General features: G+C 38.4%; 1 protein-coding gene across 2 annotated transcripts in view; it reads left to right on the top strand.

Moving 5' to 3' along the window:
• The window catches only part of arhgef10la (Rho guanine nucleotide exchange factor (GEF) 10-like a), a 108,734-nt gene that overhangs the window by 5,503 nt on the left and 90,261 nt on the right, over nucleotides 1-12,970 (top strand). For both annotated transcript variants that reach the window (XM_025060488.1, XM_017036759.2), the window contains exons 2-3: nucleotides 4,632-4,925; nucleotides 6,407-6,434. In XM_025060488.1, the coding sequence (XP_024916256.1) occupies nucleotides 4,637-4,925; nucleotides 6,407-6,434 (317 nt within the window). In that variant the 5' untranslated portion in view covers nucleotides 4,632-4,636. The remainder of the gene's footprint in view (nucleotides 1-4,631; nucleotides 4,926-6,406; nucleotides 6,435-12,970) is intronic.

Below are 12,970 nucleotides of genomic sequence, written 5' to 3'. Positions count from 1 at the left end.
AATGAGTAATGACGTCCCCAAATATCTTGCAGCCTGACAGCAAACCTGAGAGAGAAGTGGAAATAAAAAAGATTACACATAAAAAAGCTGATATTACACTTGTGCTCACTGCATTATATTGTAATCTGCAAACCTTTTGCCTTGACTCTAACCAGTATTTTAAGGTTAAACTCAATAACCACAGTAGAGTATTGACTTATTATCATGGTGTCGTGGTATCAATTGTATTGTTTTTGAAATGTGCTTTTGAAATGTGTGTCATTTGTTTTTTTAAGTATACATATTTTAGCAGAATCTTTAGGTCTGCTTTTGTGTAATATTCTTGAAATTTCAAAAAGAAAAAAGAAAATTAAAAGACAAAAGAAAATTAATAATTCCAATTTGGAATAGTCATTTATTTCAAGGACATTTTATCCTAATTAATCAAGATGTTATGGTTGTGATTTTTTTTTTTTTTCATTTCAAAACTGTTAAGTCCATTGAGGCCAAATATGTTTTGTGAATTTGGACTATACTATTAATACTGACTAGACTTGATATGTATACAGTGTAGAATAAGTTTTGTAAAGGGTGACCTGTTTTTGTAGACCGGATTGATTGTTTCTTTCCTAAAATCTGCTAGCCCATTTAATTTTAGTGATTTTTAACAGTGTTTGATGTGGTATTTTTTTTTGACCATTTGTGCTGTCGGCGATGAACTGTCAACGTGTCCAGGTCGTATTGCACATTTTGCCTGACATCAGCTGGGATTTGCTTAAGCTCCCTTCACAACCCTTAACGGGATAAAGTGGTAGAGGTTGGCTGAGAGGATGTTCAGTGGAATAGGCTCATGTTCTTATGTGTCCTTAAGTCTTTAGTCAGGCAAAGCTGTATTGAAATAATTTTCTTTCTTTGGCTGCAGTTTATCCCTTCTCCTGTTAAACTGATAATTTTCATGCCAGTTTATGAACTTTCTTTGGGATCTTCTATTTTTGCGTTCATCCCATCCCTCCTCGTCTCTCTAACCTAACCTCCAAACTGCTCAGCCTCCTTTTAATCTGTTCATTGATGACTTTCCAGTCCATTCTCACTCCGGCTCACAGACCACTCCAAAACATCCATCACAGCAGATCTCACTACTGTCCGGGTGACCTTTATCTCGAATCTGCTGTACTTTAGGATAATCGCTAAGGTGGGGTTGCTAGAATACACACAAAAAGTGCAGCAACATGATGAGCCAATATGCCAAACAGTGATAGCAACAAAAAAGGCAACACAACAAACTTTGCATGCCCACCTAAACACTTCTCTTAAAGAAATCTTCAAATATCTATGAATGAAGCCAAGGAAGTCACGTTCCATCTGTTCTTGGAGAGTCAGTTTCTTAAACTGTCACTGGGAAATCCGATGGGAAACTGAAGAAAAAAAAGAGGCCAAATCATCACAGCCTGGCACTGTTTGTTGATGTCGATGCTCCACTGCTCTCATTGTCAGCGTAGTGTTTGTTTGCGTTTTCCATTTAGCATAAGCCTTGGAGTACTCCTGCCCTCACTGCCTCCCAGTTAGATGTTCCCAGTGCTGTTCATTCTGTCATCAGCAGCTGCTGTTTAAATCCTTTGTCTATTGATATATAACTCACCCGTCTGGGACTAAAGGCTGTTTGGTCGCGAGAGGTCAAACATGGGGCTACGCTAGTGTGTGATCACAGGATGAACAGTTCTGAAGACTTCAGATTGTGACAGATAGCTGCATGTCCGAACTGCTTCGTACAAATGACAGAAGAAACCGGTTAAAATGCAGACTACACGTTTGCTGCCCATGTTGGTGTGTAGACTGCAAAATAAGTTAAAGGTGGTAAAGGTGGGATGTACACATTTCTCACCTTCCTGTTCTTCTTTCCTGCGCTCATTACCACGCTTTGTTTACAGTGGTTTTCAGGAATGCATGTGGGTCAGGGACAGGGTGTGTAGGAGTCAGTTTCATCTCCATTCTGTGATGGTTCTCATTTTCCACTTAGGAATAGCCTTACACACCACCACCCCCGCTCCCACTCCCGTGATCTTTATTTTCCTAAGGTGGTGTGTGTGTGTTTGATGACTTGTCCGAATGCCTTCTGTCAAACACAGCTGTGGAGAAAGCCTGTCGTTCCCAGCCGGAAATCTTGAGTCTCAGAGGTATTTTATTGTCATCATTATTATTTATGACACGTTTTAACCAAACTTGACCTTGTTTTCCACAAACTTCATTTAAAGAAGACACCCCTGTCTCTTACATACACTTTCTAGTCCGTGCATTTTAAAACAAAGCCACAAAACACAGCCATAGCTCAAATGGGCTCTGAGTAATCTGCAGTGACGAATGAAGCAACAATGCTCTCCGTAGCTGAGCTGAAGTTTTTGCTCCATAAAGGAGTCATTGTTGATTGGACTAAAGAGTGGGATGGCTGGAGAAACCCTCTTTGTGGTACAGAGGAGAGCACTGGGTCCAAAGGCCGGACTGACATACTGTACTGTACTAGTAATCAGGCGGAATATTCATTTCTGAAGACTGAAGATCTCTGTTGTCAAACCCTGGTCCTCCTCTACATCTGGTGGTTATTGGAGGTACAAAGCATCTAAATGCTCCTGAAGTGCAGTTCTGACAAATTGCCTGTCCAACCTGAGTTGTAGTAAAAAATAATTAGAGCCCTGTCTGGCGTTATGACAGCTCTATCTAGGTCAAACAAGAAGTGCTTGCAGTGAGTTTTACGATCCACAAGCAGCATGTTTCCGGTACGTTTCCCACACGCCCCATGATTTTTTTCCCCTGAGTACCAGCTCTATGCTGTCATTTTCTCAAAGGAGCGCAACAAACTGCTCAATCAGGCCCAACGGTGTTTCAGCTCTGGTGGGTGTTTGGTACTCATTCAAATGCAAAGCAGATTCTGTTACACTAGTATGTACTAGTAACTGTGTCTGTGTCAAAGAAAAACTCACTTGAGTGAAGACATAAAAGGAAAATGCAGGAAAAATGAAAAGTTCATAAGAGCAATAAAGGAGTCAGTAGAAAGATGTTCAGGGAGTTATGGCTCCTGAAGGGTTTGGGTATTTTTCTTGACATTTGTCCATATTAATAATGCCATCATTTGGATTAGTTAAATAAAAAACAGAACAAAACATGTATTTAAAAGCTGATATTTATACATTGGTTGCAGCAGTACACAAACAGAGTTGTTTTTTTAATATATAATTTTTGATTTATCTTGATTAATTGTGACTAATCATGCCAAATGATGATTCATTGTAACTTAGTCATAATTAATAAGTTGTTTTTGCAACAACTCTTTGTAGCTTTGTATTTTAATGTTAAAAAACAAAACACTTGTGACATTACAGTTATTAGTAACCTTAGTTCATAAACGTTTTGAAAGTAACTTTTTAGTTAACTTTTTAGAATGCATTGCAGTTGAAAGTGATACAAAATGTTATTTTCTTCATCTTGATTCACACCACCTACCACATTAAAAAATGTCTTAATCTGCACAGTTTATTATTATTTTATTTGAATTTATTTATTGTTTGAGTAGTGTAGGTCAACTCTTAACGACTAACATCCTGTCTACTGCCCATGGCAACCCTGTAACTCTCAACAGGAAGTGGACCTATCATGCACTATGGTCAAACAGTGACAGCTGATGCATATTTATTTTAGGTTCCTTATCGGTTTGGTTTAGCTTCATCTCAATTACTTGATTGCACACCTGTTTCAAGATAGTTTTATTCCCATGCTGTTGGTCATAATTTGTTTATTACAGAACTGCCAGTATATTTACCTTCTGTTTTAGACTATAAGGATAAAAGGTAGAAAAACTAAATGTGAAAACCTGCTTTTATTTTGATATTTTGACCTATTTCCTGTCACCGTGTAAGTATTTTGATATAGTGATGTCTGGTAGTGCAAATGCTGGTTGGACAAAATACACACCATCTGTGCTAATAAGTACTTTGGGATGTACTGTATTTACATTTCCATAGATTATATTTGTTTCCTGGTTGCTTCTGAAAAAAAAGAACTTTTACCTTTTTTTCAAACAAGATTAATGTGTTTGGATATTTCTCCATTCTGGTCTGAAGGACTTTTGTTAAAAATATTTTATTTTGGTTGTTTTTGTATGTTGTTAAACTAATTATTACTTTGGAGTCTGGGAATTTCAGACTAAAATTTTTCTTTTTAACCTGCAAGTTAATTCAGGAGTTCATTCCGGCTTTGTTATTAGTTCTGTACAAAGTTTTCTTTTCTTTTCTTGTACCTAATGTTTAGTTCAGCAGCAGCAGTGTGTTAATAAAACAAAGCTTTGAATTCTGCAGTTAATTTAACCTTTTTACCACTACATGAATAATTTGTAATTTATAAAAGTGTAAACTGGAAGTTTAATCAGGAGGATTTGGGTTCAAATTAAGTGTAAGAGAAAAGTGGATTTTTTTAACAGTTACTTTGCATTTTAAAATATTCACAGGAATACAATGTGACCATTATCATATCTAATGAGTCCATTTCTCCTCTAATGGTATTTTGCTCTCCTCTGGAGCCTGGGGCCGGTCTTTTATGGAGTACATTTGATTTTTCCTCAGTCACAGTTATTAAAAGCTCAAATACTGTCCCATTTCTTTCAGGCGTTATGTCAACTGTGATGTCCCACCAACCTCTGAAGCAGGACGGAGAGGACGATGACGAGGAGGAAGGAGAAGAGTTTGTGTTTGATGACAGCACAGATGAGGAGAAACCTGGCGAGGAGTCCACAGGTGTCAGCCTGGACCGTGTCACTTCTCTTCAGGCCTCAGAGAAGAACAAGGAAACATCAGATGTGGTGACAAACGGAGATGAGACACAACTGTCACCCCAAACGTCACCTTCTGCTGGACAGGAGGATGTTACCGCCAAGGACGTGTCGCCAGTCTCCACAGCCGGTAAATAGGGTTACAAAATTTGGAATTAAACAAAATAAAATATCTATCTATTTATTCATTCAGTGGCGCTTTGGCCCAGAGTCAATGTCTCTGTCATTGGTGTGGAACCCCAGGGTTCACCTCCTGGGCAAGTTCGAATCCCGGTTAGGGCGGTTGGTACCTTCCAGTGGACTCACCACCCACAGGAAGGTTCAGGGGGTTTGAAATGGTGAAGTGTGATCTGGGTGGTGACTGCTGCCCCTGTGACCCGGTAACGGATAAGCGGATGAAAATGGATGGATGGATTTATCCATTCATCCATCCATCTATCCATCCATTTATCTTAATTAAACTATTATCTAGTTACTGTGAATAATTTCTCTTTCTTTGTCTGTGTGACAATGACAGGTGGAAGATAAAATACTCTTCCACTAGGTGGCAGCCATAAAAGAAACATAAAGCAAGGAAACTCAGAGCTGTTTTTTTAAAATCTTTTTCTGTTTCTTTCATTTATTTCTGCAAGTACATTAGCATTGTGTTCAACTAAACAGGAGCCAGATTTCACAGGTTAGACTAAGTTGTGATTAAATAAAAATATGGAGATCATTATATGTGATTACATTAATTCATGAATTTATTTTGGTAAGAATTTGTGTTACAATATTTTCTTCTAATGTAAAATGTGTCCTGTGATTGGCCCTAAACACTTCCCCCGTACCCGTACCTGCACGTGTGTGAGGTCTGTTGAGTCCCACAAGTTGTGTAACTTTTAATTTCCATTTAACAGAATGCAATTGTTGCCGCGGGCAGGCAGGCAGACATTTAGAATAGAGTTGACTTTTCCCTCCTAAGTGAATAACGTTAAGTTATTTACGTAAGTGTGATGTATTTACTACCTGCCTAATAATTTTCCTGTAGCTGCTTGTAAATACAGCTAGAGAGAGAGAGAGAGAGAGAGAGAGAGAGAGAGACACGTTAGTCCTGGATGACTTCATGTGGACACAGTGGACCTGTTAGTGCTCTCTTAAAAATCTTTTTCTTTTTCTTACCGACTCAATGTGGTAATCTTTTAATGTAAGCTGTGGAGATGTGCAGGGGGAATTCTGGGCTGTAGTGGAGATTTGTTATGCAATCAATGACTTCTGAGCAGCAGAGTTTGACATATTTTTTTTCCTTCACTGCGTCCACAGCAGACGACGTGAATTTACATGGTGGTGTCTGCAGGAAAAATCAAAGATGGCATTTGTTTGACAGCGTCTTCCTTGTACATGTCATTGTTTGGAACTAAAGTAGGATCTGCCAAAATCAGCTTTTTGTTGAGGATTTACACACACATGCACACACACACACAGAGTGTACATGAATATTTTTTGACAGGATAGAAAGTAATTGTAATTGTCCTTTAATTGATAATCTATGTGTGTTTTTCATGTTTCCTTGGAACAGTTTTCCTTCTGAATATGTACGCCTCATGAGTTTTTTTGTTTTCCTCTTCTCCACAGATGTTCCAGTCTCTGAGTCACTCAGCTGGTGAGTTGCCTGATTTTCTAACACACTGTAGGAAAAACCTGACCAAACCCCTGCAGGACAACACATTTGTTACATGTCATTAGGCCTGAGATATTGTTGTTGTTTTTTTATTCCAAACCAACTGATTTTGTTTTGAAATTATGAAGGAAATTTGTTGCTGCAGTTCCAATCCTATGACAAAATTTTTTTGGAACATGTTGAGGCCTTTTTTCCCCCTTCCTGTCTTTTTGAATTCATTATATTGAAATCATTATAGTCTTATTGAGAGGTTAACTTCATTTTCCTAGAATTGAAATAATGCAAACATTTTTTATATTTTTTACACATGACAAAGTAAATACAACTTGATACTCACTTATAGTGTGGGGGAAAGTACTAGATACCTAAACAAAGTTTAGTAATGTAATTATTTTTTGACTTTTGGAAACTGAGTTAAAAACGATCATCTACGGTGAGGACTCTGCTGTTTCTGAATATGATCCCAGGAAACTGAGGTTGGGTCCTGACCCTTTGTACCGTGGGTGGTATCATTAGTGGAAAATCATGAGACCTTAGTTTCGGCACAGGCGTAGGAACGGGGATGATGTCATCAAAACAAAGAGATATTAGAAATTAGAAAACCTTCGAAAGAAGAAAAAAAATATCCTATAAGTCCTCTTAGAAAACCTTCGAAAGAAGAAAAAAATATTAAATATTTAATATTAAAATATTAAGATTTGAACTTTTTTGTCCAAGTTTTATCAGCCACGTAACACTATTTGGCTTCTTTAGATTTTTCAGTTGATTTTCCTAATTATTTAATTCTCCTGTGAGTTGATAATGTAAAACTACTACACCTTTGGAGACATTGTGACATTGAAAATACTATTTCTATTACTATTACTATTGGTGTATTTGTGTAGTTTTTTCTAACTTAAAAAGAAGTCATTTCTTTAATAATAGAGTCCTACCACATACAGTACACTATAAGGAAACTATAAAACAGAAAATACATATATATATAATTCTTTTTTATATAAAGTTATTACTTTACAGAACCTTGTGTCGAAGGATTAGCTCTTGGTCAGAGAAAATCTAATTAACTTCTGCTGCAAAGCTCCTGAAAGAAATTGAGTTTTTTTTCCTTTTAATCACTTCTTCCTAAGAAGGAAGGTAAGACTTGGTACAGATTATCAGCTTTATTCTCCTTCCCTTTCATTTATCTTACACGGGCGTGTTTACCATGACGTGACCTTGGTGGAGAAATGCGTTCTGGCCATTTGGAATTCTTTATTTCTGTGCACATCTGAGGCTGAGTGCAGTCATGGGTGTCTTTTACGTCCTTCACACAATCAAAAAGATAGTTTGCTTCAAGGTCTGAGCACAGTGTTTGATAATGAAATAGTTTATTGATTCCTCCCCCGTTGGACGGGGGAGGATTGTCGTCCTATTTAACGACTCAACAGGAGTCTCATGATTTTGGACTAAAACATAAAGATATAAACCCTCGAATAATAAATGCAGGTCCTTTAATGTGTGTGAACGCACACACATACGCACAACTCGACAACAACAGATTGTCGTAAAAAACAAGAAGAAAAAAAATCCTGGAACTGTACTAAAATGATTTAATAGGCCGGCTTTTTAACTTATTTTCATTTTTTAAGTGGTTTAAATGGAATCACACCTACGTTGGCCGCTGGTTTAATGTTTAATGTTGGTGGCGGTGGAGCTGCCCCTGAGTTCGGAGCGGTCTTGCAGTTGTTCTTGTAGGAAGTCTGCTCAGAAACCTTTGCTGGTGCCTGACTTTACAGATTGGATTCCTGTGTGTTTTTTTTTCCTGTGCTGAAATGAGGGGCCTGCTGTTACTGCACAGGTGTTAACACATGTTTAACTGACTCTCTGCTCTGTCCTCACTCTGCAACGGTGGACACTGATATCTGCTGAGTGGACGTTTCCACCTCAGTCAGTTGTCTCCTTTTAAATAGAGCATCTATCAATAGAACCTGCCCACGGTCAAGGTGTGAAGACTGTCAGCACATCCTCCAGATGTGCATGTGCCACCGGCTCTGTACAATAACACAGACAGAGACACTCTGACACTGGAGCAGGAACTTGTTTCTTACTTTTTTTCTCTTAGTACTGGTAAATACAGTAGTACCTGGAACTTACTGGAAATATTCATCTGAATATGAGGTTTTTTTTCACAACATTTCTCATTTTAATGTAAAGATGAGAGATGAAGTCCTTGATTCATCTCACAGTAGAGAACTCCACAGTGTTCTCAGTACAGCAGTACATACAGTACACGGTATAAACAAGTACAGTATAGCCTAGTGCTATAGTAATAGAGAGATCAGCTTGACGTTTCTTACATTTATGCTGTTGAATTTGCGGATACTTTATACGTTTATATGAAACATTGCAGGTCAAAAAAAGAAATTACTGAAATAAAATATGAACTATTGGAGATTTTAAAAAACAAAACTGTAATTATAACAGGTTATTGTACACATTGTGGTTGTTATTGTAAAAAAAGTAAACTCTATCACACTTAAAGGTGAAGATTTTGGTATTTATGTAACACACGTCACTATGATATTTTTGAAAATATTGAAAATATGTTTACATGTATGTATGTATATATATATATATATATTTATATATATATATATATATTAATGGCAGAATCTTGGACTTTTTGCATGTTTATCTGTGTAGTTTTTTTTATCTTTCCAGTCACAGTAGTACAAGTCGCAGTACATTTACAGCTATTATATCACATTTGAGGCGTTTTTTACTCTGAACTCCTGTGATTGTGGCTCACATCTGTGCTTTCTGAAGCATGTTTAGCAATAACATGATGACGGATGCTTGAAGTGCACTTTTTTTTGCAATTGGACAGTTAGAAAAACAAGTCTGCCCAACAAGACAAGTGATGTGAATTTGTCTTCCATCACTGCACTAACGTCTCTCAGTTCATCATGTAGATTTTCTTGAGCTGGCAAATTCATTTTAGGTGCATTTCTGCCACCTGCTGGGCTGGGGTGCATCAGTTACCAGTGTGACTGAAAAATTATTACATGTGTTATTTAGTAACTTGGTGTTTTGTCTGTATTTAATTAAACTAGGTTTTAAGTCTCGGTGCAGTTTTTCCCCCAACAGTACCATGATGTCACCCCCTCTACTGGGTCACAGGCAGCATTTCTCTGCTGTGAGTCTGTGCCTTTAAATACTCCATGTTTGATGCCAAACATTTACATCAGACCTCACTTTTCACTCTTTTACAGACAGTTTTAATTAAAAAAAACCCCACACATTGCCTCAGTCACATTTCAGCACAGTGGATACTGACACCGTGGCATTTGTGTGTCTGTTTTATGTTCGAAGGGAGTTGTGTACGTAAGAGAATCCAGTGTTTTCCAACTCGTCTCACACCCATTTCTGCAGCTTTGTGTTTGCCCTCTCTTTTTACCCTTTTGTTCTCCTGCACAGCGTCAGACGTTGGGGCTTTGTGTGAAGTAGAACTTTCCTAAAGTGTTTTTTGAAGACATTTTTCACCTTAGCTGTAAAAGCAGAGAAAATGTCTTCAGTTATTAAAGTCAAGTACATATACTAATTCATAGAGCAAAGTGCTATATTATCTTAATCTGTAATGTCTTGAACAGTTTTTTGGCAGCGACACTGTGTCATGGGAATGGTTTCATACACATAGAGGGCAATTGTTTACAGAGGGATTTATGACCTAAGGTCAAACTGGGCAACATCAGTCTACTGAGCACAATGCATGTGCATTAATAAAGCACAGCAGTACTGCCCGGGAGACATCACGGGGGGGTGGGGGGGGCAAACAGGTAGCCATATGTCATACTGTGCTGTCCTGGCACAGTCAGAGAGGGGGCTTGTGGTAATTTGCATTCAGGCAGCTCCTACTCTGGGCTGCGCTCTGCTCCAGGCTGGGTCATTTGCATTGAAGAATGATTCCGATGTCTCTCCTGGAACCGTATGTCTCACTACGGCTTATGGGCACAGATTAGTTGTAAAGGGACGTGCAGATGCAGAAGTGCCTGGATCTGTGGAGGCGCTGCTTAAATCACTCACACCTCAGCTCCACTTGGTTTCCACTAATAGAGTTTAAATGATGAGACACAAGTTTGTTGTGAGAAATGTGCTGATAAATGGCAGGTAGTTTGACTCTTTAAAAGGAGACGAATGGTCCGTTATATCACAGGTGGGTGGTGCAGCAGCCGTGTATATATATATATATATTTATATATATATATATATATTAATGGCAGAATCTTGGACTTTTTGCATGTTTATCTGTGTAGTTTTTTTTATCTTTCCAGTCACAGTAGTACAAGTCGCAGTACATTTACAGCTATTATATCACATTTGAGGCGTTTTTTACTCTGAACTCCTGTGATTGTGGCTCACATCTGTGCTTTCTGAAGCATGTTTAGCAATAACATGATGACGGATGCTTGAAGTGCACTTTTTTTTGCAATTGGACAGTTAGAAAAACAAGTCTGCCCAACAAGACAAGTGATGTGAATTTGTCTTCCATCACTGCACTAACGTCTCTCAGTTCATCATGTAGATTTTCTTGAGCTGGCAAATTCATTTTAGGTGCATTTCTGCCACCTGCTGGGCTGGGGTGCATCAGTTACCAGTGTGACTGAAAAATTATTACATGTGTTATTTAGTAACTTGGTGTTTTGTCTGTATTTAATTAAACTAGGTTTTAAGTCTCGGTGCAGTTTTTCCCCCAACAGTACCATGATGTCACCCCCTCTACTGGGTCACAGGCAGCATTTCTCTGCTGTGAGTCTGTGCCTTTAAATACTCCATGTTTGATGCCAAACATTTACATCAGACCTCACTTTTCACTCTTTTACAGACAGTTTTAATTAAAAAAAACCCCACACATTGCCTCAGTCACATTTCAGCACAGTGGATACTGACACCGTGGCATTTGTGTGTCTGTTTTATGTTCGAAGGGAGTTGTGTACGTAAGAGAATCCAGTGTTTTCCAACTCGTCTCACACCCATTTCTGCAGCTTTGTGTTTGCCCTCTCTTTTTACCCTTTTGTTCTCCTGCACAGCGTCAGACGTTGGGGCTTTGTGTGAAGTAGAACTTTCCTAAAGTGTTTTTTGAAGACATTTTTCACCTTAGCTGTAAAAGCAGAGAAAATGTCTTCAGTTATTAAAGTCAAGTACATATACTAATTCATAGAGCAAAGTGCTATATTATCTTAATCTGTAATGTCTTGAACAGTTTTTTGGCAGCGACACTGTGTCATGGGAATGGTTTCATACACATAGAGGGCAATTGTTTACAGAGGGATTTATGACCTAAGGTCAAACTGGGCAACATCAGTCTACTGAGCACAATGCATGTGCATTAATAAAGCACAGCAGTACTGCCCGGGAGACATCACGGGGGGGTGGGGGGGGCAAACAGGTAGCCATATGTCATACTGTGCTGTCCTGGCACAGTCAGAGAGGGGGCTTGTGGTAATTTGCATTCAGGCAGCTCCTACTCTGGGCTGCGCTCTGCTCCAGGCTGGGTCATTTGCATTGAAGAATGATTCCGATGTCTCTCCTGGAACCGTATGTCTCACTACGGCTTATGGGCACAGATTAGTTGTAAAGGGACGTGCAGATGCAGAAGTGCCTGGATCTGTGGAGGCGCTGCTTAAATCACTCACACCTCAGCTCCACTTGGTTTCCACTAATAGAGTTTAAATGATGAGACACAAGTTTGTTGTGAGAAATGTGCTGATAAATGGCAGGTAGTTTGACTCTTTAAAAGGAGACGAATGGTCCGTTATATCACAGGTGGGTGGTGCAGCAGCCGTGTGGCACTTGGCTGCCGGAGCTGCGTTTGGCAGCCGATCCCAGTGGTGGCTATCAGCACCTTTTATACCAGTGTAGATGTGTTACAATAAATGCTGATGGATGAGGTGAAGAAGTCATAATCATGATTATTTCACAAGACTACTGACCCTGACCACATTGCATTCATAGCACATAGCATATGTGTGTATATATATATATATATATATATATATATATATACATATACATATAAAAGTATTATTGTGGACCCCTATTGCTCACTGCCTTTTATTTTTGTTATTTTCAAACGGTCATAGTCCAATCATACATCCTAGCATCCATTACTATACTATGTAAACAAGGTCCTTTAAACTGGTCCTCTGACAAACACAACAGTGAAGTGATGTGTCTCCCCGCTGACTGATTTAAGCCAGAAGAAGCATTAGCTGTTTGCTTTGGATATAGGATAGAATAGTACTTTATTCATCTTAAAATGGCAATGGAAATAAAACGGCAAAACTTTTTATTGACTATATGACTTATTATGACCAAAATATATTTGCTCACACTTTAGTACAACACACTGAAAGTCCTGATTTGTCAGTGTTTTTCAACCTTGGAGTTTCAACCTCATGTGATTCAATTGTGGTTACCTGAAAAGTCTAATAATTGACAAGGAAACAATTACTGATAAAAATATTTTTTCAACTAATTAT

This window comes from Cynoglossus semilaevis, chromosome 11, assembly GCF_000523025.1.
Source record: "Cynoglossus semilaevis isolate Cse_v1.0 chromosome 11, Cse_v1.0, whole genome shotgun sequence".
In the NCBI taxonomy this organism is placed as follows: domain Eukaryota; kingdom Metazoa; phylum Chordata; class Actinopteri; order Pleuronectiformes; family Cynoglossidae; genus Cynoglossus; species Cynoglossus semilaevis.
This window is presented reverse-complemented; position numbering and strand designations above follow the sequence as displayed.